A 27545-nucleotide genomic window follows, 5' to 3' on the forward strand; every position below is an offset into this window, starting at 1 on the left:
ACTCAAATCAAGAGCTTTCACACTTACACAAATAAGTAATTGGAAAATGTAAAGAAAAAATCTCATTCATTTTAGTCACAAAATGGAATTATGAAAAATCCATGAAATATTTAAGGCCGATGTGTGGCTTAGTTTTATTTCAACTTGACACAATCTAAAGTTATTAGAGAGGAGGGAACCACAATTGAGAAAATTTCTCCACATGTAGGCAGGGAAGCCTCTAAGGCATTTTCTTAATTAGTGATTGATGGGGGAGAGTATAGCCTACTGTGGGTGGGAATACCCCTGGGTTCTAGAAGAAAGCAGGCTGAGCAAACCATGAGGTATGCAGTAAATGGCCTTTAACAAGAGAGAAACTCCAGGCTTTAGAAGAGCTGGTAGAAGAACAGTTAAATGCTCAGCATATTGAAGAATCAACCAGCCCTTGGAATTCTCCTGTATTTGTTATTAAAAAGAAATCTGGTAAATGGAGAATGGTAACAGACCTTAGAGCAATTAACAAAGGAACTCAGCCAATGGGCTCTCTACAATCTGGGATGCCTTTGCCTACTCTGTTACCAAAAAGGATGGCCTCTCATAGTTATTGATTTAAAAGACTGTTTCTTTTCAATACCCTTACAAGAAAAAGACAAAGAAAGATTTGCTTTCACAGTGCCTACTTATAATAATTCTCAACCGGTTAAAAGATTTCAATGGAGGGTCCTCCCACAGGGAATGTTGAATAGCCCAACTCTGTGCCAATATTTTGTGCAACAGCCATTGGAAGTGATACATAAAAAGTTTCCTAAATCTATAATTTATCATTATATGGATGATATTTTACTAGCTGACTCTAATGCAGATACTTTAGAAAGAATGTTTGAAGAAGTAAAGAAAATTTTGCCTTGCTGGGGATTACAAATTGCTCCTGAAAAGATACAAAGAGGAGATTCTATTAATTATTTAGGATATAAAATAGAGCTACAAAAAATTAGACCCCAAAAGGTGCAAATTAGGAGAGATAGACTACAGACTCTTAATGACTTTCAAAGATTATTTGGAGATATTTCTCATCTACGAACTATTGTTGGGGTAAAAAATGATGAACTGACTAATTTGTTCAAAACCTTAGAAGGTGACAAGGACTTAAATAGTCCAAGAGAATTATCACCTGAAGCTGAGAACAAATTGGCCTTGGTAGAAAAGAAAGTGCATGAAGGGCACATGGATCGTATTGATCCAAAGCTGGATTGCATTTTGGTTATTTTACCTTCTAGGCGTTCTCCTACTGGAATATTAATGCAGAGGGAAGGTAGGACCACCGCAGGAGGAAGGGTGATATTTTAGCTCTGAGCTCTGATCTCTTGGCTTTCTCTTTTACATTGGTTCTGTGTTTCTTATTTAATAAGACAGTTGGTTACATCTACACAGTACTCTTCTATGGAAGCTGTATGAGCTTCTTCCTCCTTCAGGTCCCTGCCCTGACTTCCTTGGGTGATGGACTGCAATATGGAAATGTAAGAGAGAGAAATAAAGCCTTTCCTCAAGTTGCTTTTGGTCATGGTGTTCCTAACTAGGACAATGTACAGGATCAAAACTACAAATGCTTGCCAAAGGACATCCAAAAAGTCACCTACCTACAATGGACATTAAAAAGAAAAATTTAAAGTCTCACCAAATTTCAAAATGTACTATAAAGGTACAGTAATTCAAATATATGACATAGTTTCAATAACAAAAAAGTAAAATAAAGAAGTGCTCCCACATATGTATATAAGAATTCAGAATATGAAAAAGTACAATACAGTAAGAATAGACCATTTAATAGTTTTCAATGAATGATTTTAGTTGGAAAATATTAACATCATATATAACAAAATCCTCGAGGTATATTAACCTGTATGTTAAATGTTAAAATATTAAATGTTAAAATAAAAACCAACATCAGTACTGTGAGCTTGTAACAACTAGGTACTTTTAATTTGTATTATTTTAGCTAGAGAAAGACTAAGTTTTAAAGGAAAACCAGCCATTATGTAAGAAAAAGGAAAGACTTGACTATGTCAACCTCTGTAATTTGTATACTCTGATAGACATAAAAACCACGAATGACAACAAGGGAGAAATATTAGGTTATAAATAAATTGTCAAAGGAATACTACTACTATATTCAACGAGATCTTAAACACCAAGGATAAAAAGATAATCTCATAGAAAAAGGGCAAAGGCTACAACCAGGCAACCAAGAAATGAAAAAGCTAATAAATACACAAGCAGTAAAATGAAACTTAAAATGACATTTGATATTTATCTACCAAATTAGGACCAAGTGAATATTTTAATACCTAGTGGTAAACTGTGAAGAAAAGGATATTCTTTTTTTGTTTGTTTGTTTTTTTGAGACAGGGTTTCTCTGTGTAGCTTTGGAGCCTTTCCTGGAACCCACTCTGTAGCCTAGGCTGGCCTTGAACTCACAGAGATCCTCCTGCCTCTGCTTCCTGAGATTAAAGGCATGCGGCACGACCACCTGGCTCAGAAGAATATTCTTATACACTGTTTGTTATTATAATTTGCTGCAAATCTTTTGGAGGATAATTTGGCAAGATCTGTCAAATTTTACATAAGGATACCCTTTGATTCAGCTTCTACTTCCAGGAATATATCTTATAGACATCTTGGTGAGATGACTCAGTGGATAAAGGTACTTACCACTAAACCTAATGACCTGAGTTGGATTCCTGAAACTCACAGAGTGGAAGGGACAGAACCTATCTGTGCACGTTGTTTTCTGATCTCTACATGTGCATGCATGTGTTCACACACACATAAATGTAAAAAAATAGAAAAAAAGAATATATAAATAGGAGCATTTACCTGAAGTATAGTTTATAAGAACAAAAAAATGGAAAAAAGTTAAGTGTGCATCAGTAGCAAATATTTAAAAAAAATTAGATTGGTTATCCTCTAGAATAGTAAGACTCTATGGCTGAACTCAGCGCATACCTGAGTCACAACACGGACAAATCCAGCTGGTCCTGGAAAGGGCTACACATCTTTAGTTACATCCACTTGAGAACTCTGCCTAGTAAGATATGCCCATTGGTACAACAGTGGCTAACAACATTTTTCTTAGATTTAAGGAGCACCACAAGATAGAACCCATAACTGTTACTTTCAAGGAGGCCAGGAATCTGTGGCTATATATGTCATAAGTCTTAGGGGAGAACCTGTTATTATTCTGTTAAATGAACACAGCAATAAAATGATTCCTAACAACTTATTGCTGCACCCACATGTCAGTGCACCACTTAAGCCTCATTAGAAAATCTGCTCCTTAGCATTATTCATAACAGCCAGGACCTGGAAACAACCTAGATGTCCCTCAACCAAAGAATAGATAAAGAAAATGTGGTACATTTATTTACATAATGGACTATTACTCAGTGGCAAAAACAAAGTAAAAAAAAATGACATCATGAAATTTTCAGGCAAATGGATGGAACTAGCAAAAAATCATCCTGAGTGAGGTAACCCAGACCCAGAAAGATAAACACAGTATGTACTCACTCATGAGTGGATAGTAGATGCAAAGCAAAGGATAACCAGGCTACAATCAACAACCCCAGAGAAGCTAGCTAACAAGGAGGACCCTAAGGGGGACACACATGGATGGCCCCAGGAAGGGAAAATAGTTAAGCTCTCCTGGGTTAACTGGCAGGAGGGGAGGGTATGGAGGATGAGAACATGAGGGAATGGGATGGTCAAGCTAGAGATGGAGAGCAATGAAAGAGATATCTTGATAGAGGGAAACCTGGTGCTAGGGAAATTCCCAGGAATCCACAAGGACGACCCTAGCTAAGACTCCTAGCAATAGTGGAGAGGGTGCCTGAACTGGCCTTCTCCTGTAATCAGATTGGAGACTACCCTAATTGTCATCAGAGAGCCTTAATCCGGTAACTGATGGAAGCAGATGCAGAGATCCACAACCAAGCACTGGACCAAGCTCCTGGAGCTCAGTTGAAGACAAGGAGGAGGGATTATAGGAGCAAGGGGGGTAGGAGTCAAGATCATGATGGTGAAATCCAGAGACAGCTGATCCGAGTTAGTGGGACCTCATGGACTCTGGACTGACAGCTGGGGAACCTGCATGAGACCGAACTAGGCCCTCTGAATGTGGGTAACAGTTGTGTGGCTTGATCTGTTTGTGAGGCCCCTGGCAGTGGGACCAGGACTTATCCCAGGTACATGAACTGGCTTTTAAGAACCCATTCCATATGGAGGGATACCTTACTCAGCCTTGATGCGGGGTGGAGGGGCTTGGTCCTGCCTCAACTTGATGTGCCAGACTTTTTGATTCCCTATGTGTGGCCTTACCCTCTCTGAGGAAGGGATGCGTGTGGGAGCCCACAGAGGTTTCCTAGTGAGATCTGAGCTTGCTTTACAAGCAGGACTGCATAAGAGGATGACTGGACCATGGACCAGGTGTTTGGAAGGGTCTGCACTTGGCTGTATCTAGCAGGGGGATGTCTTTTACCTCGCCCCTTGGCATTGTTATAAAAAGCCCTTTTGAATGAAGTTCTGGGCCGGTGGATAAAGATCCAGGCTCTCCTGAGCTATACTGTGTTTCTATCTGTCCCTCTCCCCTCTATCTTTCTATCTAAATATTTCTCACTTCTCCCTCCTCAAAAGTACCCTGGGGTAAAAGTGGGAGTGGGCCTCACACAGATGGGGGAGGTTGGGATGAGGGGTGGGTGTGGGAGAAGAGGGTGAACTGGGGTTGGTATGTAAAATGAAAATTTTTAAATAAATAAAAATGAAGGAAAAGCTGCTTCTTGCAGTAGACAGCAATTAATGTAGAAACCTACAACTGGTCAATGGGTAGAGAATAAGAGACTCGGCAGTGTTCAGCCCTAAGTGAGATGTCTATACTACACCCTGCCTCACAAGACTTAGATATCTATGCAGAAGAGGGGACAGAAAGAGTGTAAGAGTCAAAGGTCATGGATAACTTCGTGGAAACTGTTTTTCAGATACCACACGGAAGGTGCACATATTAACTCAGAGTGATTACGACAGTATACACAAGACCTATACAAGCTCAAAGCAGACAAAATCCCAGCATATCGGAGGGGAGGTAGGCACAAAATCCTCCTAGCTGAGAGGCTAGCATTTGATGACTATTGAGAGAGGCAATGACAATTTTCTAGTGTATTGACTGTACTCCAGGGCAAGCCCCATTCCCAGGAATACTCAGGCAAAAACACTGGACTTAATGGGTTTAAAAGAGACAGATCATGAAGTTGAGTGGATAGGGAGGTTGGGAGAATCTGGGAGGAGTTGGTGGAGGGGAATGAACATGATTAAAATACACTGTATGAAATTCTTGAAGAATTAATTATATCATGGTATACTACTTTGTGCACTAAAAAGAATGAGTTAGATCTAATTATATGCAATGATCATTATATATTTGAGTGAGTGGTATAATGTGTGATCTCATTTTTAAAAATCTATATTTCTTTTCCCTACCAACACGTATATTTTATGATACTAAATAGTGAAAAGAAATGTAAAGATACACTTGACTCATTTTAAGATAGTTACTTGTGGGTTAAGAAAACTTCATTTTTTATGTTTCTTTAATGCTTGAATTATTTGTGATAAACATATGTAACCAATATTTTAAGTTAATATTTAGAAACAAAAACAAAGGTTCTCTGCCCTATATCACAGTAACATTACTAAATTATTTAATTGAAATCTAAACCTAGAGTCTTCAGAAATACTAATTTTCCTAGATTGCATCTCTGAGAACCCAGTTTCTTTTCTTTTTTGAGATAGGGTTTCTTTGTGTAACAGCCCTGGCTGTCCTGGAACTCACCTGCCTCTGCCTCCCAAGTGCTAGGATTAAAGGCGTGCACCAGCACTGCCTGACAGAGGACCCAGTTTTTAAATGAGGAGGTTTATAAAACAATAAATCATAATGATAAAAATCAAACAGTGTAGAACAATATAAACAACAAAATAAAATTCTTCCCCTTGGGATCAGTGATCTATTCATCTCACTGACCAGAGGAAACCAATATTAGCAGTTACCTATGGAACCATGGAAATATTTTAAGAGTGAATTCCGTTTTATACACTTGTAATTTTCCTTTAGGTATTACAGAGAAATATTGTTTATTAGAAACATTTGCTGTTATGAGGGTCAGCTTTTTTATTTTGATTTTTAATTACGTGTATATGTCTATCTGTGGGTTTGAGCACATTTGAGTGCAATGTCTGTGGAAGCCAGAAGAGGGGGCTGGACTCATTGCAGCTGGAGCTATAGGCAGTGATGAGCTGCTGGATATGGGTGCTAGGAACCAAACGGGTTCTCTGGAAGAGCAGTGCATGTTTGTATTCACTGAGCCATCTCTCCAGCCCAAGATATTCTTACTGAAGCTGCATGCCACAAATGTTTGTTGCTCAAATGCCTACATTGTAGCATTCAGTACTGCTTCACAGTACAGTTGAAGGTCAAATAATATAAAACATGTTGAAATAAACACAATCATTCAGCCAGAAGAAAACATTTCTCTCTAAAAACTCACAACTAGGCAAGCCAAGGCAAGAACCTAGCTCTAAAGTTTAGCTCTTTCATTTTATTCACGTGGCAGGTTAACTTTAAAGGAAGTTAAAGAAAAGTTACTTCAGGGTTTCCCCCACAGGGTGTATGTATACTCACCACATTCTGTTTTGTTGTTTCCTCCAGGGTCTGTATCACATACAACCGATTTCGACAGCGCATGCTATGGATATCTTCATAGCGAATACTACCATATTTCTGCAAGAAATGATTTCAGTGGATACTATTTCATAATAAACATCCACTTCTCTTACAACTGAATTTCACCAGACTCAATTCTTTGAGGCCTTGATTCTATTTCTATTTTCCTGATCTGTTCAGTGACTTGAAACATTGCCATCTATGTTTTTTATATATGTTCACTGGAGAAAATTACATCCATCTATTATGTGTCTTGACTAAGAACATTGGTCAAAATCTTAGTCTGCAAAAGAGAATCAGTTTTAACTTTTCATAGAGTTTTAACTTTAACCACATAGTTAAAGATGGTCATCATTTGTGAAAGCAAGTGAATTTAATATAATTTAATGAAAAATAAATTGAGGCAGAGGAAGTTATACAACCTAGGATCAATTCACAGAACTCAATGTCATAGTAAAGTTAGATTTTTAAGTTGTTTCTTTGTTTGCATTGTTATTGTATTCTTTTTTTTGTTTTTTCGAGACAGGGTTTCTCTGTGTAGCTTTGCTCCTTTCCTGGAACTCACTTGGTAGCCCAGGCTGGCCTCGAACTCACAGAGATCCGCCTGGCTCTGCCTCCCGAGTGCTGGGATTAAAGGCGTGCACCACCACCGCCCGGCGTTACTGTATTCTTAATATACAATATATAAGTATGGCATGCAATTATTTATAAATATTTAAATATACTATGTAATCATATTTATGGTACACAAAACTTACCTCATTGGATTCTCTAATCAAATCTGTAATATCCACTTTAGTATGACTGCTTTTTTCATCATTGATATTTGAACCCTGCTGAACATTTGAAGGCAATGGGCTATCCTTATTAATGACATTGTCAAAGAACCTATCCAAAAGTGACAATAATATAAGAATTAGTGAAACTAAAATAGTTGCAGCAGAGAAAACCACAGCTAATGTCTCCTAAGTCAGTCAGAGGTCAATTTTAATTGAGAACACAAGGGAAGGAGTATGAACAAGAAGAATCTAAAGATGGTTTGGAATTAAGAAAATGGGTAGAAGGAATGAGATGCAAAAATCACTTTGGGAGTGAGAAAGAACATGAGGGAAGTGAACAGGTTCAGTGCATACCTGGTAAAAACTCCAAACACATTTAGAATGGAAAGAATATCAGGTCTACAGAAGCTTGAAAGGGGAAATAAGTTTTAAAAAGGAAAACTGAGGCCTTATCTTAGAGTTCTGAATGCCAAAGGGAGGTGACTATATTATTCTGTACAGAACTGGGTTTGATGAAGCATTAAAACAGCTGTCAATTCAACTTTCATTCACGTAACTCATACAAATGTATGAATATATATCTACATACTCAAAACCCCATGTGCCCCAACACAAAGTAGTATTCATACAAAATCCACCAGGAAAATAAAATTCAACCTACCAGACTGATACCACCTGGAAACCAGGATAATTTTCCCCACTGGATACTTTAACATTGCTAACTAGCTCTCTGCCCCTCAGATTACTTTCTATATAGACACGTTCTAGTTTAAAGTAAAATTATTAATATTAATAATTAATGTTATATTAATATTAATATATCAATATTATTATTATTAATTATTATGATTTACTGAATTAATGATGTTAGCATAAATGTGTAAGGAACCTAACTGTTCACATCAAAGTGATTTACTCTTGCTGCACTCTCTTTAAATACAAAGAATAGTACTTTGGGTCTGGCTGTTTCTTTCAACCACCTCTGTGACTTAAAGCAAATTGCTTGATGTTTCTAGAACTCAGTTTCCTCACTGGTAAACTAAGCAGCCTGAACAACATAATCACTCAGATCTCCACCGGATTTAAAGATTTTAAATTTTTACTTATGTGTTTGTGTGTCTATACACCATACATGCTGGGATGCTCATGGAGGCAAGAAGAGGCTATTGGATCCCCTGGATCTGGATAGCAGCCTGACACGGGTGCTGGGAATCGAACTCATTTGGGATAGCAGCAAGCATTCTCAATTGCTAATCCATCTTCCCAGGCCCACCTCCAGATTTACAATACCTGTTTAGTGCTGTCACAGCTTCAGCATCATCTTTACATGTCAGAAGTTTGTCTAAATTATAGTCAAGTATTGCCAATCCTAGTTGTAAAATGGCCTTTATTCCATCATAGAAAAAACAGTCCACCACATTCACGGCACTTTCAATAGGCAGCACACTAATGAAAAGTGTGAGGAACCATGAGAGAGAAACTGAGGAAAAGAAGGTCATATCAGTCATGTGTTCTGTCAGCTGAGGAAGGTGATCCCTAATAAGTTCTTCAAACACTGCCTGATCCACCAAGGCACCTGGAAAACATCAAAACAAGTTTAAGAAATGACCACCTTTCAAAAAGCTTTCTTTGTGGTTCCTGTCCACTTTCATTAGCTTCCTGATACAGCTCATCTCACTGCCTTCAAATAGGAACCCTTTGGTGCCTTTCTATAATTTGCACATCTCTGCAACAGCTAGCTGAATGTTATGAACCTAAGAACACTTGAGAAATTCAATTTCAATTCATTTGAGGGGTTCCTTAGTTCTTCTTACAGTCAGAGACATGTACGAGATGCTATTTAATGATGTGGGATTATCTTCAAAGCATTTAGTATCTTTTGTGGTAGTAGGCTAGAACTCAGGGCCTGTGCATAACAGGCAAACATGCTATCACCGAGCTACATCCTTATTCCTACTAGAATTCAATAATAATTGCAGTAAAGGTAAATGCACACATAACTTATAACAAAAGACAACATAATCAAGACCTAGGCACAGTACTCTATAGTTATTAAAATGGGATCACAGATCTTTATATATTTGATAACTGAAGATAATATCACACAATTAATAAAGAAAAACTTGATTCCTTTTTATATATAAACTCATATAAATATGGAGACTTTAAGTCTCCCTCCAATCCAGAAACTATTAAAAATTTCCTTAGTAGCTCTGGATGTCTCAAATCATCATTATTTTGGCAATCTAGTGTTTATAAACACAAATTAAATTTTCCTTTTTATTACAGAGCAGGCCAAGTCCTTAATTTTGAAAAAGTAACATATAAAATAATTTTCCAACTACACTTTCAATATTCAAAGGTCTTTGCCTAAGAGCATCAGTCAATGTAACATTTTGATATTGCTTGTGTTTTCTGTCTTTCTCAATCTAACTTACCAACTCTTCAGTTTGACTGGTAATTTAATAGGTAAGAAGCCAAGCTTGGTGGTATATATCTATAATCTCAGCACTTGGGAGAGACAGGAAGACTGCTACTTGGAGCTACACATCCTGAGCTATACAGCTGGACTTTGTCTCAACACACAAATGTCCCCCAAATCCACAAACAAAACCACTCTCCCACCAAAGAGACAACAGACATTAAAATCATTAGAAAAGACTAAGTCTTCTGCGATTGAAAAAAATTCCTATTTTAGAAACTAAACCACTCTTCAATTCACATATTAATACTATTTAGAGTTAGGACCTTCAGGAAGTGATTGGATCACAAGGGCTCTGCCTTAATGAATAGATTAGTTAATTCATAGATTAGTAAGTTATTGTTATACAAAGCAAGCTAATTCGAGTGTGCTTGCTCTGTCTGGCCAGAGGATATCCTAAGCTACATTATTATGATGCAATAAGACCCTGACAACATGCTGAGCCGATGTTGGCACCATGCTCTTGGACTAGTTAAACCTCTAGAATCACTAGTTAAAACAAATGTCTATTCTTTATAAATTACTGTCTGTGCCATTTGGCGATAGCAGCAAAAATAGATTAAGCCAGCATTCATGTGTAGATATATGTATGTATGTTTGTGTGTACGTATTCTTTTTATATTTGTTTTTACCAATGATTCGACGATTAAAATAATCGGGCAACATTCGTTCACATACAGCAACCAGAAGCCAAAAAGCTTCTTCTTCTTTTGCATATAGAAGCAATACTGAAGTCAAAATGTTCATTGCCTACATTTCATAGAAAAGAAACAAAGAAGTGATTATTGCTTAGGTAATAACTGCATTTCTTCTTCAAGCATAGAACTCTGCAATAGCAATAATGACAAGTGAGTAACAATAAAGACAATCTAAGGACTTGAAGCTAATCCAAAGCAAAGCAATGTATAGTTAGGTTAACACTTGCCAGTCAGGTATTTTATACAGTACTATTAAAGGGAAATGAAGCAGTAATATCATGGCTATGAACACCATCAATGGGTTAAAATATCTTAATTATTATGAGTCTTTAAAACAAAACATATTATTGTGAATTATATCCTAATATTGGAGAAAACAAATTTTATAACTATCTCCTGGAGTTTACTCCTTTAGATATCAAATCAAATCAACCACTTCATTATTCACAAAACTAAATATTACCTCTCTTTAAATACTTTGTCTTCTTAATTATTCCAATTTTCATCACTGTAGAAACTCTTTATTTGGTACATGCAATTTTGATTCAAATCCTACAGCTTCTATTAACAAAGTGTTTTTTTTTCAAGATAGGGTTTTTCTGTGTAGTTTTGGTGCCTGTCCTGTACACCAGGCTGGCCTCTAACTCACAGCAATCTGCCTGGCTCTGCCTCCCAAGTGCTGGGATTAAAGGCATGCACCACCGCCGCCTGGCAACAAAGTGTTTTTTTTCATATATATTCTTTCTTCTCCATTTCCATTGCTACCTAAGTTTCTGCTTATACTGGAAGGAAGAGAAAGGGGTTGGAGTTCTTTCCAAGTACCATTTGTAGACTGTCATTATTCAATCTGTCTGGTACTCTTCGGGAATACTCCATTTACAAAGCTCTCTTTACTTGACCTGACACAGAGTTCATCTAGCACAAAAGCCTTTTCTCCAGAGTGTTTGTTAAAAATAATCAGAGGTAGCTATTGAGGTGGCTGCCTGAGGCAATGGGTAACAGCTGGGCCAAACAAGAAATTAACAAAAACATTTGAAGAAAATCTGGGGGCTTTGAAAAACTCTAGCACATCCATTGGTATCTAGAAATCCATGTTCATGTATATTGCTTTAGGTATATTTATAGCTTTATGTATACTTTTTTCGGAGATGCTTGGGATGAGAGCCAGGGCTTTGGCAAGCACTGTATCACTGAGCCATATTCCAGCCAGCATGTATGCTAAGAAAGAAGAAGGTCAAGCTCTCACCACTGGCTAGTTTTTGGGCTTTTGGCAATCGTAAAGTGGTAGGGAATAGAAAAAGAAATGAAAAGAGAACTCAACATCAGTCTTGCTCAGCGAACTACAATAATGGCTGTCCTTGCAAGACATTGCCCATTGGTGCAACAGTGGAAACAATATTGTGGGAGTAACTTACCACTTTGTTTATGTTTATGGCCCGTTCCATAAAATGAAACCCATACCTGAAATATCTGAAACCATTATCAGGCCAGGAACCTATAGCTAGAGAGATCATAGCTCCTAGTAGAGAACTTACTACTATTATTCTGCCAAATAAACATAGTATTAGTATGAAACCAATGCTTAATGATATCATCATACCCATACATTAAGGTATCTCCTAATCCTCATCAGAAAAATTCTGCAGTAGATGATGATCAACACAGAGAGCCACAACTAGCCAAAGTGCAGAGAATAAGCTGATACAGAATGTTCAGGTATAACTGGAACATACGTATTGCACCACCTCCTCCAAAAGCTCAGGGGTCATTGCAAAAGGGGGGAGAGAACAAGGGTAGGAGGCAGAGGTCATGGATGACTAAAAGGAAACAGTGTCCTCTGGATACAGCAGGGCATCTGCAAATATGAACTCAAAGTGGTTGTGACAGTATGTCCAAGACCTATGCAAGCTTAAGGCCGAGCAAATCCCAGCATGGAGAGGATAGTTGGGCCCAAAGTTCCAACCCTCTTTGAGGAGCTCCTGGCAATTCTTAGCGGCTTGGAGAGGAAGGGTTAGTTTTCTTTATGAATGCAGCCCTTGATATCTACCATGCTGCAGTGGAAGGCCACACATGCAAGAACATTTAAGCAGCACCAATTGGCCTTGATTGGGCAGGGAAAGGACAAAGAACACAAGGTTGGGTGGGAAGGGAAAGAGGGTGAATCTGTGAAGAGTTGGGGAAGGGGGAATAAATGTGATTCAAACATGTTGTACAAAATTCTCAAAGGATTAATGAAAATATATTAAAAAGGAATTTCAACAAATAAGTTAGGCTCACAAAAATATTTTAAAAACAGTATTCTTTAAAACTACATACTTTTGGGTAACCTAAGCAAAAAGATAAAAAAGAGAGGGTGAACTCCAATTATTACCATCTGAAAAGCGGTAACATACAAATAATATTACAGAAATAGAAAAGAATGTGGTAAACAACTGAACGTTAACAAATTAGATAAAATGGGCGATTTCTTTAAAAAATACCAACTACTAAAACCAGTTCTAGAGGAAAGAAAAGGGAGAATGGAGATACAATAAGAGATTGAAATAGCAATGACAACACTTCCTACAAGGACAGCGAAGAACAGCTGGCTTTATTGGCATGTTCTACTAAACATTTAAAGAAGTGACGCCAGTCCTTCACAAGCCACGTCAAAACCAAGAGCAAGAAACATCATCCACCTCATTCTGAGAAGTACTGACACCAAAATTAGACACAGATATTACGAGACAACTAATTACACTGCAATGTATTTCACGAATATGAATGTAAAATCCTTAACAAGACAATAAGAGACCAAACTTGAGAGTATACAAAAATATATACTGGGATTTATCCTGGAAATGCAAGAGTAGTGCAAAAATATTTAAACCAATCAATGAATTTTAACAGAAAACACATAATGTCAGTGAACACAAAGAAAAAAATTTTTAGAAAATTTCATGAGGCCTCAGCCTTATGCAAAGAACTACAGGTAACTGAGGAAATTGGAAATAGGAGAGGTGATCCAGTACCAAATGGTCAGCCCTGAAAACATACATGTGAGTAACATTATATGGACTGAACAGGTTATATTTAAGGATATATATGTACACACACATCCATCCATACATACATACATACATACATACATACACACACACATACACACACACACACACACACACACACACACACACACACACACACACACATCCATGCAATAACAAGTAGTGAAAACAGAGGCCATGAATTTGAAGGAGAGCAGGAAGGGGTTTATGAGAGAAGTTTTGGAGAGAGGAAAGGGAAGGGGGAAATGTTGTAATTAATTTAAAATATTAAAAATCTAATACTTCTTTTTCCTGCTTTGCTTCTTTAGAGACAGAGTTTCAGTATGTAGCCCAGGCTAAATTTATATTCAAAATCCCCTGCTCTATCCTCTAAGTGTTAGGATTACAGGTAAGTTTCACTGTACTCAGCATCTACAGTCTTTCTCATATTTAAAAGGTAATGTTCAGAAACTAGGACTATAAAGGGAATTCTTCAACCTGATAATCTACACAAAAATCCTCTACCGTTAATTACATACTATATGACAAAAGACTGGCTCTCTCTAAGATAAATAACAAGACTAGAATATTCATTTTCAATACAACTATAAAGCCAGGTGTGCTGGGGTATACTTGTAACAAGTCCCAGCTGCTCAAAAGGAAGGAGTGAGAAGATCACTGAAGTCCAGGAGAACTAGACAAGCAGGAACAATAATGAGATGCCATCTCAAAAAGTAAAATAATACTATTAACAATTCCATTTAGCATTATATCGAAGGTTATCCATTTAGGCAAGAAAAAAGAAAGAACAGTATTCAGATTGGAATGGAGAAAAATGTCATTATGCAGCTTCCATGATTTCATATTGTGGTGGTTTGAAAGAAAATGGCCCCCAAAGGCAGTAGCACTGTTAGGAGGTGTGGCCTTGTTGGAGGAGGTGTGGTCTTGTTGGAGGAAGTGTGTCACTGAGAAGGCGGGCTTTGAGGTCTCATATGTGCTCATGCCCAGTGTTACAGACCACTTGTTGCCTTCTGATTAAGATGTGGCCAGCATCATGTCTGCCTGCATGCCGCCATATCCTGCCATGATGATAATGGACCAAACCTCTGAAAAGGTAAGCCACCCCAATAAATGTTTTTCCTTTAGAAGAGTTGCTGTGGTCATGGTGTCTCTTTACAGCAACAGAAACCCTAACTAAGATACATATATTGAAACATGAAAGAAGTCTACAAATGATCTTCTAGAAGTCTAAAGGAGACAAGATTAGTATATAAAAAATGAACTGTATTTTAATATGCTAGCAAGAAATAAGAGACAAACATGCATTTACTATAATTTCAAAAGCATAAAAATACTTAGAAATAAAATTATCATCAAAATAAGTTTTAAGATTTTATATTGAAAGCTATCTAATATCTTTTCAGAAGAATAAACCAGAGACCTACTAAATAATGAAGGAAACACCCTGTGTTCATAGTTTGAAAGATTTAATATTGTTAATATGTAATACTCCCAAGTTGATCTGCAGATTCCATGTAATGGCTATCAAAATCTTAGTTTTATTTCTAAGATGACAGTATATTTTCAACCTATAGCCCAAGTCCCTTACTAATCTCACAAAAGAGAACTGTCTACTGACCTAAATTATTATTTCTGTTTCCTTCTTTAGTAATAATATTCTATAATATTTCAGTTACTATCTATTTGTGTCTGGTAGCAGTCAACTACCTAATTAACACAGTGCACCCCTAAAGGATTTTTACCAAGGACTTCCCCATTGTCTATAAAATAAGATTTAAACTCCTAACCAACCCCTAACTACCCAGTGTTTTCTCCAAATAAATTACTGCTTTATTCATCCCCCCTTTATTAAACAGTACATGACCTTACACATATTCTTTACTTACCTCTATCTGTATTAGACTGCACCAATCCTTTCACTTAGAAAGTTCTTTAATTCCATTTCTATATGTTCAAAATTCACAAACTGCCATGACCTGCAAAAGCTACGTAGCTCTTCCATGAAGCCCTCTCTGATACTCCCAGATGAAAATAGTTTATTACAAATCCTGACTTCACTTTACATTCAGTTTGTCTCCCTTGATTTTCAATTTCCCAATGAATATTCATTTAACTATCTAGCTATTGTGTGCATATGTACACGGGTGTATGGGTGTGCTCTCCTGTGGCAGGTACATGTGAAGGCCAAAGATCAATGTTGTGAGTTCATCCTCAGTCATTATTCCACTTTATTTATTTATTTTGAGACGCTTTTTTTTTTTAACTGAACCCAAAGCTTGCCATTTCAGCTAGACTGGATGGAGAGCAAGCCCCCAGGACCAGGATCCACTTGTTTCCACCTCTCCCCAGCACTAGAGTTACAGATGCATACTGCCATACCTCGATTTTTTTTATATTGATGCTAGAGAGTCAAACTCAGGTCCTCACGTTTGTACTACAAGCACGTTATCCACTTAGATATACCTCCTCAGACCTGATCTATGTATTTTTGCTGACAAGATTTTTATCTGATATATCTTTATATAGCATGTGACACAGTGTCTTTTAAAGAACAATAATCCAATTGTTATGAAAAAATGTGTTTAGGAACTCTTGGTGCTCTTCAGAGGACCTGAGTTCAGCTCTCAGTGCCCATGTTGGGCAGCTTACAGCTAGCTGTCTGTGGCTCCAGCTCCAGGAGATCCAATGCCCTCTTCTGGCCTCCAAGGGTACCTTTACACATATGGCAAATACCCACACAGAGATACACACATACATATAAATAAAAATAAATCTTTAAAAAAAGAAAATAGTGAGATATCAATACTTTAAAATGTTCCCACTATCATCCTACTTTAATATCCACAATCAATCTCAGCCCTACCTCTGCTCTCATTATCATATGTCCCAAAATTCTCGAGTTGAATTTGATAATATCATTTGAAATATGCACATAATATTTGAGATCACAGTGAAGTTATACCTGGCAGTATCCTATTTTGGGATTCCTATATGCATAAGCTGTCAGTACCCGCCTCAGAGCAGATATGCCAGTATCACTCTGAAACGCTGGGTGCTCAGGCAGAGAGCGACGTAAATCACGTTCAATTTCTTCAGTAGCCAAGTTGCAGGTCCCTAAGGACTTTTCAACCACTTCAGCATAATAGCCAGGATTGGTAGCCATGTCATTAACAGCACCTGCAAGGACAATTGCATTCACATATATAATGAATAATATAACAAAGCTAAGATTTTCATATAGTGGCATATTTGCACTTTATTACCTTGAGGTTTAGCTTTATGCTCAAATAATATCTGAACACACACAAAAAAGAAAGAAAATGAGAGAAAAGGGAAGCAATACATGAGTCTACAACATCAATTCATTTGTAGATGGAAGTTTTCCTGTGTCCTGCCCAGTCCCACAGCAGCTCAGTCCCAAGTAAACACACAGAGGCTTATATTAATTACAAACTGCATGGCTTATGGCTCAGGCGTCATGCTAGCTAGCTTTTTCATCTTAAATTAACCCATTTCTATTAATCTATATGTTGCCATGTGGCCATGGCATTACTGGTTTGCTAGCATTTTGTTGCTCCTTGGGTGGCAGGCTGGCATCTCTCTTGACTCCACCCTTCTTCATCTCCGTCTTCAGTTTGAATGTACCGCCTAACCTTATTCTACCTTGCTACTGGCCAAACAGCTTTATTTATCAACCAATGAGAACAACACCATCCATAGCAGTCATTATTTATCAGGATAACATTTTCATGAAGTTTTTTCATTTAATTTTCCCTTGATGCTACAGATATGAACCCTATACCCCCAATTATACATATCTTGCCTAATAATTAATCTTGTAAGATAGTAGATATGTAGATATTTAGGTAAGCACATGTAAATACAGTTTTTTCTCTTTGACTAGTCTAAGCTCACATCCTAGCCATCTTTGTGCTTAGAGCATAACTCCTAGAAGCGGCACACTTAATGTCTACTAAATGAATGAATCAAATAAGTGTAATACCTGAGAAAAGCATCCAGAGCTCTCCTCTCAAAGTCTCTGGAATCCCTCTTACAACTAGATCTCGGGTCTTTTTTGTCCGGAACATGCTAACACCACGCCCACATTCAGAAAATAAGATGTTCCAAGATTGTTCCTTCATCTTTTCTTTCAACTGTAACAGAAAAATCAGGGCAAGTGAACAGTGAAAAATGAATTTCTTTAAGATAACTTGCTCATTCTGTTTACCATGAAATAATATATACAGAGCAAAAATTTAGAAAATAAAAAATCATATTCACATAGTAAAATACTGAATCCTTAACATAAAAAAAAATCTTAAATGCATGCAAACTCCTAAAATTGCAAAAGCCTAACACATGGAAGGTAAAAGCTTTGAACCACCATTCTTCCAAAATCAAATTGGGTTTAGCAGAGATTATTAGGAACCCACGTGACTAAGACTCAATAGCCAACATTCCTCTTTTCTCTTCACTATTGATAACAGTCTGAGTGTTGTGGAACCAAACTAGGCTTACTTCAAACCTCAAAGGTAAAGCTTTCTGTTTTGATACCATCCAGTACAGTGGTTCTCAACCTGTGGGCTATAATCCCTTTGGGAGGTGGGGATCAAGTAACCCTTTCACAGGGGTTGTCTAAGTCCATTAGAAAACACAGATACTTACATTACAATTCATAATAATAGCAAACTTAGAGTTATAAAGCAGCAACAGAAATAATTTTATGGTTGGGGGTCACCACAACATGAAGAACTGTATTAAAGGGTCATAGCATTATGAAAGCAGAGAACCACTGATCTAGTATATTCTAAAAGTTATTTTCCATTGATTGCTCTAATCCATAGATTTAAATATTATTCTGTTTTCTTACCATTTTAGAGTCAAGATTCTCCAAATTTTGAGGGTGAAATACTGTCATTAAAGCTTCAGTGTTCACAGTTTTGCTGCATTCTTTTTGACATGCCAAAGGTTGCTCCCCAAAATTATCAGGTGGGCCTGTAGAGTCAGAACTAATAGCAACCTGAAAAAGAAAGTCAGAATGTGATTGTCCTCATTGTATGCTCACAACTTTAATTAAGAAAAATGTATTGCTGGGCTGTGGTGGCGCACACCTTTAACCTCAGCAATTGGGAGGCAGAGGCAGTTGGATCTCTGTGAGTTTGAGGCCAGTGTGGTCTACAGAGCAAGTTCCAGGACAGCCATAGCTGCTATACAGAGAAACCTTGTCTTCAAAAACAAAACAAAACAAAACAAAATAAAATAAAAACAAAGAAAAAAATGTGTTAATGTTCTGTTTGCCATTCATAAACCACACTCTATGGATATATTAAACATTAAGGAAATGTCTCAGAAGCATTATTTTCTTATCAAAATTAAGGGTGTCAAAAAAGTGATCTTGGAAATGACAAACTCAGAATCTCAACGAGCCCATTCCTCAACAAAGGCAACACAATACTATCAAACACAAACCATTTCAGAATGCTACAAGTTAACCAAAGGTGAAGAATGACTTTAAAGAATTTACTCAAGGAAAACTAATGCAGGCTGAAGCTGTATCTCGTGGAAGAGTGACTGCCCAGCAAGCTTAAGAACCTGGGTTCATCTCCAGCATATACAGAAAAGAGTGGGGAGAGGAAGGAAGCATCAGAACCCCTCATGAGCCTTAGTAAGAACACCAGAGCCTGAGCTGCTTTAACTTGAGGCTGTTCCTGCCCTAACTCAGAAGTGCAGTAGCCATGAAAAAAAGCCAGCGGTAAGGCAGTCTTCTGGATTTCCCCCTAAGTGACACCTTATCCTCAGCACAGTCAATATTTGATCAAACTGGCAGCTCCTGGCAAATCTCCACTTCTAAGGTGTTATTTGATTTGATTCACAGCTCAGCTCTGAAACAGCTCGGTTTCCAAGGCATTAAAGAAAACCCCAGTGACCTGCTTCTAATATCACAGGTGTTTAACTCTGTCATGTCATTTGGGGCAAAAAAGGGGTAGCTAGAAATCTGAAAGGAAGATATGGATAAGCAGATAACCATCTGGAACTTTGAAAGGCTTAGACATATTCTTGAGTATTTAGAAGTATCTACACATGTGCACCCCTCTGAGCTGTTCAAGAAAATAAATGTGACAGAAAAGGGTCTTAGTTATTCAACTCCAGCTGTCTTTGAAGGTGGGAAATGAAAAGATTCATGATTTATAAACTTATGTTTGTGTAACATCTACACACACTATTTCCTTGGATAAAAGATGGAAGACTTAAAAGTTCAAGGCACTTAAGGAAATCTAACCCATAATGGGATAATTGCTAAATTCTGCTAACTCAGAAGTTGATCTTGGGAAGGTAGGCTTAAAAATAAAATCAAAGCCGGGCGGTGGTGGCGCACGCCTTTAATCCCAGCACTCGGGAGGCAGAGCCAGGCGGATCTCTGTGAGTTCGAGGCCAGCCTGGGCTACCAAGTGAGTTCCAGGAAAAGGCGCAAAGCTACACAGAGAAACCCTGTCTCGAAAAAATAAAAATAAAATAAAATAAAATAAAATCAAGAACTTTAAAAAAGTAGCCAAGAGAAAATGTCCCTGAGGGTGACTAGTTGTTAGATTTCATATACAAAGATTATAAAGCAGATATTATCAACACATCCAAGGAATTGAGGAAATTACATTTAATAAATAAAGGACCCAGATCTCTCTTCACAGGCCCAGAGAACCTCAGACAAGGGATCAACAAAAGTTTTAAGCAAAAGTCAGAGACAAATATTTTAAGTTTCACGGACCATAAAGTCCCTAATCAATTTTCTCATTGTGGTATTGAAGCACTCATTGACAAAACATAATTGAATGGCATGGCTATGTCTCAAAACTTTATTTACCACAACAGGTTACAGGTTGCCAATCTCCATACTAGAAGGTGGGGAAGCCATTGGGAACCTGGGACCCCATATGAACTTTATGGAGTGAAGCTTGTTAGCATTACCCTAGTCAACTCTCATTCAGCTGTGACCTAAAAAATAAATGCTTGTAATGTTAAGACTCCAAGATTTGGGAGTCGTTTTAATTTATTATAACATACCCTAGGTATTAAGGAAGACTTATGGGTGGGTCTTTAAAAAAATACCTCATAGGGCTGGGTGTGTGATGACTCAGTGTGCAAAAGTTCTTGCTATAGCCTGAACTGGCCATCTCCTGTGATTGGGTTAGTGACTACCTCAGTTGTCATTGGAGAGCTTTCATCCAGTGACTGGTGGAGGCAGATTCAGGGACCCAAGGCAAAACATTAGGCAGAGTTCCAGGAGTCCTGCTGAGGAGAGGGAGGAGGGATTATAGGAAACAGGGGGGGTCAGGAATATTGCAGGAAAACCCACAGAAACCACTAACCTGGCTCATGAGAACTCAATGGAGTCTGAATCAACAACCAGGGAGCCTGCATGGGACAGACCTAGACCCTCTGCATATATGTGACAGTTGTATAGCTTGGTCTTCTTGTGGGACTCCTAACAATGGGTTCAGGGGCTGTCCCAGGTGCTTTGACTGGCTCTTGGGAACATAATCCTCATGCTGGATTACCTTGCCCAGCCTTAATACAAGGGGAAGTACTTGGTCTTATGGTAGCTTGATAGGCCATGCTTTGCTGAAGCCCATAGGAGGCCTCCATCTTTCCATGGAAGAGGAGTGGATGGGGGAGAGGGGAGAGGGGAGGAGAGGGGAGGGAGTGTAAGGAGAGGAGGGAGGGGAAGTGATGGTCAGGATGTAAAATAAATAAATTTATATAAAAACGTTCTTACTATACAAGCATGAAAATCTGACATCAGATCTCCAGGGCCTATGCAAAGCTGTAAGCAATAATATATATGCGTAGCCTCAGCATTTCTAGGCAAGATTACAGGCAGACACAGACATACCAAAGTTGTCCTCTGACCTCCACATGGGTACTTTGGCTTTGAACTGCACATGTATTTGTTCTGCGTGTGTGTGTGTGTGTGTGTGTGTGTGTGTGTGTGTGTGTGTGTACACACATCTTACAGAGAAGGTGGCATTCATTTTATGCCTTGAGAGGTAAGTCAGTGTACTGGTAGGCAAGGTGAAGGGTATTCTAAAGAAAGACAACCCATGTGAACCAAATAACAGAAGATTGGAATGTAGTATTTGCACTGGGGAAGGGATTTAAAAATGGACACTAGAAAATGGAAACTAGGAATTCAATGTTTTAATAAGAAAGCAAAGGGAAGAGGAATAGAATCGCACTGTGTTCATGGTGGCCCAGATGTCTGATAATATACCTTGCATTTCTCTCCATTTTTACACCTTGACTCAAGTGGAACCCTTGACATTTATTCTCTTCCTGTCTAAATCCCACCCTTCCTTTGAGATTTTATGAAATGTGTATTTGCTCCACTGTACAAAGAAGTAACAGGCCCTTTGGGAAGAGTACAAGTTTATTTGCTTAATTTATTGGCATGTGGGGAATAAATCCAGGATCTCACGCTTGCAGGACAGTCACATCACCAACCCTCAGGGACAAGCTTTGGGGGCCACATAGCATGGGTGCAAACTAGGGAATGAACTATTAAACACAAATGAGCTATAATCTGCTGGCTTAGAAATGTATTGTTTCATTCTCAGTTTCCATACATGATAAGACAATTCTCAAAACAAGATCTGGTTCCTAAGGCAAAGATAAAAGCCAGAGCCTCTATTAATAAAGCAGTAAAATCCAAGGGCACAATTAAAGAACCTTTTGGCCAGACATCATAAAGATTAAGTTGGTGCATCCTGGACCTTTTAACTAAGAATATGTTAACAAGTCCTTCTGTTAAACATTAGAAAAGGCTAGGCTGTCCAGGAGGACAAAGAAAAAAAAGTCAGACTATGGCATTGGCTTAATGAAAATCAGGAAGTATTTACAAGGATTCATAAGAGGGCAAATAATTTTTAAATGGACTATTTGTAGCTTGAATTGAAGGAACTGAGAGGACACCAGAGGAAAATAAAATAAATGATCCAATAAATAGTAGGCAAAAGATATAAAGAGATAAACAAAATAAATATACAAAATATTCAACATCACATAGCATTTGTTACATGCATTTTAAAAAACAATCCTTACCTACTAAAATCAAAACACTGACAATACCAAGTGACTGTGAGGATGTGAAGCAAGAACTCTTACTCATTTCTAGTAAAAAAAAAAAAAGTATAGCTACTTTGCAAGATGGTTTGGCAGTTCTTACAAAAGTAACACAGTTTTAATGCACAGTTCAGTAATGACACCCCCACTCATATACCCAAATGTGTTCAAAACTCACATCTACACAAAAACACACATGTGAATGCTTATAGTAACTTTACTCATTAATTGCCCCAAGCTGGAAGCAACCAGGTGTCCTTTAGTGAGTGAAAGGATAAATACTGTGGTACAACTAAAAATGGGGTATGTTTTAGCACTAAAATAGATCTGATACCAAATTACAGTATTGAGAAAAGACAAATTCATCTTTCTAAGTGAAAGAAGTCAATTTGAAAGGCTACATTTGATATGCTTCAATTCATACTATTTTAGAAAATACAAAATTATAGAGACAATAAAAAGATAATAGCTTCCAGAAGTTGGCAAGGGGTTTAAAATGTAAAAAGCACATGGGATTTTTTAGAGCAATGATATTCTTCTGTATGATGCTGTGATGTCTGCAACACTATAGTGTGAATTCAACAAAACCGTATAGTATAAAAATAAAACAATGTAAATTATGGACATCATTTAATAGTAACATATTTTAGTACTGGCTTATCAATTGTTAACTGATTTACCAAAACAACATAAGATGTTAATAATAAGAGAAATCATTGTCAGAGGAGAAAGCAGACAGTAGTACAAGGAAACTGTATTTTCTGTTTAATTTTTCTTATATGACCAAAACTGCTCAAATAAAATCTATTAATTCAAAAGACAAAATATACAAAAGATAGATATGCTCTACAAAATAGAGGACATCGATAAAGGTACAGAAATGGTAAAAGTACAAATTGTATAGTTGATAACTGAACTCAAAGGTTCACTCAAAGAATGTATTTCAATTGCAAACAGAAGAATTGGCATTCTTGACAAATCAGTAGAGATTATCCACAAGTGAAAAAGTAAAATACATAAAGAAAAATAAATGGAGTCTCAAAGACTCGTGGGAAACCATTAAACCAATGATCTATGTGTAAAACAAGTCCTAAAAGAGGATAAGAGGTAAAACGGAACAGAAAGTATCTGAAAAAAGACAATGGCAAACAACGCTCCAATTTTCATAAAATGTTACTCACAAAATACCAATTAAGAAGCTGTTCAACAAACTCAAAGAAAAAAAAATGAGAAATCACCCACCTACATACATCATAGCCAAACCTATGAAAGTCAAATCCAAAGAGAGAATTCTGAAAGCAAGAAGAGATAAACAACTTATGTTAAACACCTGTAATCCTAGCACTCAAGAGGCTGAGACAAGAAGATCACTGTCAGTCCAGGCCAGCTTACGCTACATAGTGAGTTCTAGACCACGCTGGGATGCCAAAACCTTGCCTCCAAATTTAAAAAAAAAAAAGCAGCATGTTAAAATAAAATAATTCTCAGTAAAATCAAGACTACAATGTTTGTCATTATCCTGGGAGGCTAGAATACAGTAGAGATGATCTATTCAAAATATGTTAACCAACAAAAGTATCTTGAAAAACATCAAAGCTAAGAGCACACAAAATAGGATCAATGACGTAAGTTGTTTAAAAATACAAATTTATACCAGTGTGAAATACCGTATCACATGAATAAAAATGGCTAAACTAAACATAAACATAAATAAGCTGGATAATGTGGCTCATACCTATAATCCTATTACTCAGGAGGCTCAAGTAAGATTGCAAGTTCAAGGCCAGCCTGAAATACACTGCAAGCTAAAAGCCAGTCTAGGGTACAAAATGAGGTCCTGTCTCAAATTCAGACTGACTAACTAATTAACTATATGTATATATCTATGTATATACACACATATATATGTATACATATATACATACATATATATAAATTGTGGTGGTTATAAAATGGGAACTCTCACATATAAAATCATGTATTCTACTAAAAATAACTTCTTATAATGTTAAAATCATTACACTTTTAAGAAACTTCTCCCTTAAACAGGTTCCCAAGAAAAACAAACATTTCCAAAGATTTCACATACATGGTCTTCCTAGCATTATTAAAACTACCAAAAGAAAAACCCTGTACTATTTGTAGTCAGCCCCTATCACTTCTCCATTCCACACAGACGCTAGACAACTACCTGTATTTATAAACTGGCTTATTTCAGACTTTGATATATGTGGAATCTTACAATATGTGTTGTGTTGTGTTGGATTTCCTTCATTTGGCATATGTCATGGTTTACACATGGAATAGCACAAATCACCACTTCCTTTCTTGTTACTGCCCTATAATGTGTGCTGGCAGTCTTATGTCAACTTGACACACAAACTCCTGAAAGGAGGGAACCTCAATTGAGAAAACGCCTCAATAAGATCTGGCTGTAGGGCATTTTCTTAATTAGTGATTGATGGGGAAGGGTCCACCCTATTGTGGATAGTTCCATCCCTGGGCTGGTGGTCTTCAGTTCTACAAGAAAGCAAGCTAATCATGCCATAGAGAGCAAGCCAGTAAGCAGTACTCCTTCATGGCCTCTGCATCAGCTCCTGCCTCCAGGTTCCTGTCCTGTTTGGGTTCCTGTCATGATTTTCTTTGATAATGAACAGTGATATGGAAGTGTAAGCCAAATAAACCCTTTTCTCCCCAACTTGCTCTTTGGTCATGGTGTTTTGTTGCAGCAATAGAAACCCTAAGACAATATGCCACTGTCATTACATTTAATCATAATTTTGTAGACAATGATATTTTAACACGTTTTGGGTGATTATGAATAATTTCACTGGGCACATCTATGAGCAGTTATTTGTGAGAACATTTTAGTCTTCATGGTTTAATATCTATGGGTAGAATTACTGGGCATATGGTAAATCTATGTTCAACATTCTGAGGAACTACCTAACTATATTCCAATTCAGTATACCACTTTACATTCCAAGAAGCAGTCAATGGGGTTTTCAAACTCTTTATATATTCCTGAACTGTTATTAGCAACCTTCTTTTTATTCATCCATTTATTTTTCTAGACAGGGTTTATCTGTGTAGCCCTGGCTGTCCTGGAACTCGCTTTGTAGACCAGGATGGCCTCAAACTCAAAGATCCACCTGCCTCTGTCTCTTGAAAGCTGGGATTAAAGGCATGTACCACCACTGCCTGGCCAGCAACTTTCTTAATAATAACTATGCTAGTGGGTATGAATGGATAGCATCCTATTATGGTTTTGAGTTGAATTTCCCTAGCAACCCACAATACAGAAACACTTTTCATGTGCTTATTTGGTCATTTCATTGTCCTGTTTAGAGAAATATCTGTTTGAATCTGTCCTCAAAGGCATAAAGAATCACTGCTACATTTACTCTAAGACTTATGATGTTTCAGACCTACAGTTTTGTTCTTTGATCCATTTTGACTTAATTTTATAAGTGTTTTAAAGAAAGGGTCCAAGTACACTTCTTGTATATGGTTATCTATGTCCCAGAACCATTTGTGGAAAAGATTTTAATCCCTTACTGAATTAACTTCTCTCATTGTTGAAAGTCAATGGATCATAAATGTTAGGCTTTATTTCTACACTATTGATTTCCTTACTGTTGTGGAATATTAGTTGAGGATGTGTAACATTTGTTTATGCTTTGGAACATTTGTTTAATGATGCAAAGATATGTTGCATTCTTTTACGTTGCATTTGTTTAACTTTGTGAAGCTGTGTTATTTTATCTAAAACACCTGACTAGTCTAATAAAGAGCTGAACAGCCAATAGGTAGGCAGGAGAGGGATAGATGGGGCTTCCAGGCAGAAAGAATAAATAGAAGGGGAAAAAGAGAAGAGAGAGGAATGAGAAAAGGAGGAAGAGAGGAGGATGCTGGGGGCCAGTCACCCAGCCACACAGCCATACATGGAATAAGAAGAAAAGAAAAGATATACAAAAATAGATAAAGCTAAAAGTCCAGAGGCAAAAAATAGACAGGATAATTTAAGTTAAGAGAAACTAGCTAGAAATAAGCCAAGCTAAGGACAGGCATTCATAAGAAAAAGTCTCCATGTAATTACTTGGGAGCTGGGTGGTGGGTCCCCCAAAGAGTAAAGAGTGAAAAAAAAACCAACAACAAATTACATTCATATGTGTCCATCCTAATGCTTCGATCACAATGGTATTTACTATAGCTGTATAGTGCATTTTAAAATCAGGGATCCCTGGTTCTCTACTACAGATTTTTATTTGCTTGTTTTACTTTTATTTTTGAGAGAGTCTCACAGCTCAAGCTTGCCTGGGGCTCAGGATTCTCCAGCCTCAGCTTCTGGGGTGCTAGGATTACAGACATGCACCATCTTGCTCAGCTTTTAATATTGGTTTATCTATCCTAAATTATTTGCATTTCCATGTGATTTTTATTACCTCTGTTTTTACTTGTAATGCATATCATTTATCCAGCTTCTGAAAATTAACTATGCCAGAGATCTTAAGTGATTTAAAAGAAAACTCATTTGACCCCTCAAATTTTACCAGCTTAAGGAAGATAAAAATGATGTCCATGGCTGAGGTAGATGGAAAGTAGCATCTTATATTTTGTAAATACAGACAGAAAAAATGGATGTCTGCAGGCCAATTCTCAAGCAATGCACATTAT

General features: G+C 37.3%; 1 protein-coding gene across 4 annotated transcripts in view; it reads right to left on the reverse strand.

The window, feature by feature from the left end:
* Positions 1 to 27545, reverse strand: part of Tbc1d8b (TBC1 domain family member 8B) — an 80729-nt gene that overhangs the window by 16734 nt on the left and 36450 nt on the right. For all 4 annotated transcript variants that reach the window (XM_006970318.4, XM_015992345.3, XM_015992354.3 and 1 more), the window contains 7 exons: positions 18625 to 18774; positions 17758 to 17908; positions 16717 to 16931; positions 10642 to 10759; positions 8818 to 9103; positions 7507 to 7636; positions 6707 to 6805 (listed from right to left, as the gene is read on the reverse strand). In XM_006970318.4, coding sequence (XP_006970380.1) covers positions 6707 to 6805; positions 7507 to 7636; positions 8818 to 9103; positions 10642 to 10759; positions 16717 to 16931; positions 17758 to 17908; positions 18625 to 18774 — 1149 coding nt within the window. The remainder of the gene's footprint in view (positions 1 to 6706; positions 6806 to 7506; positions 7637 to 8817; positions 9104 to 10641; positions 10760 to 16716; positions 16932 to 17757; positions 17909 to 18624; positions 18775 to 27545) is intronic.

Source organism: Peromyscus maniculatus, chromosome X (genome assembly GCF_049852395.1).
Source record: "Peromyscus maniculatus bairdii isolate BWxNUB_F1_BW_parent chromosome X, HU_Pman_BW_mat_3.1, whole genome shotgun sequence".
NCBI classification, from domain to species: Eukaryota; Metazoa; Chordata; class Mammalia; order Rodentia; family Cricetidae; genus Peromyscus; species Peromyscus maniculatus.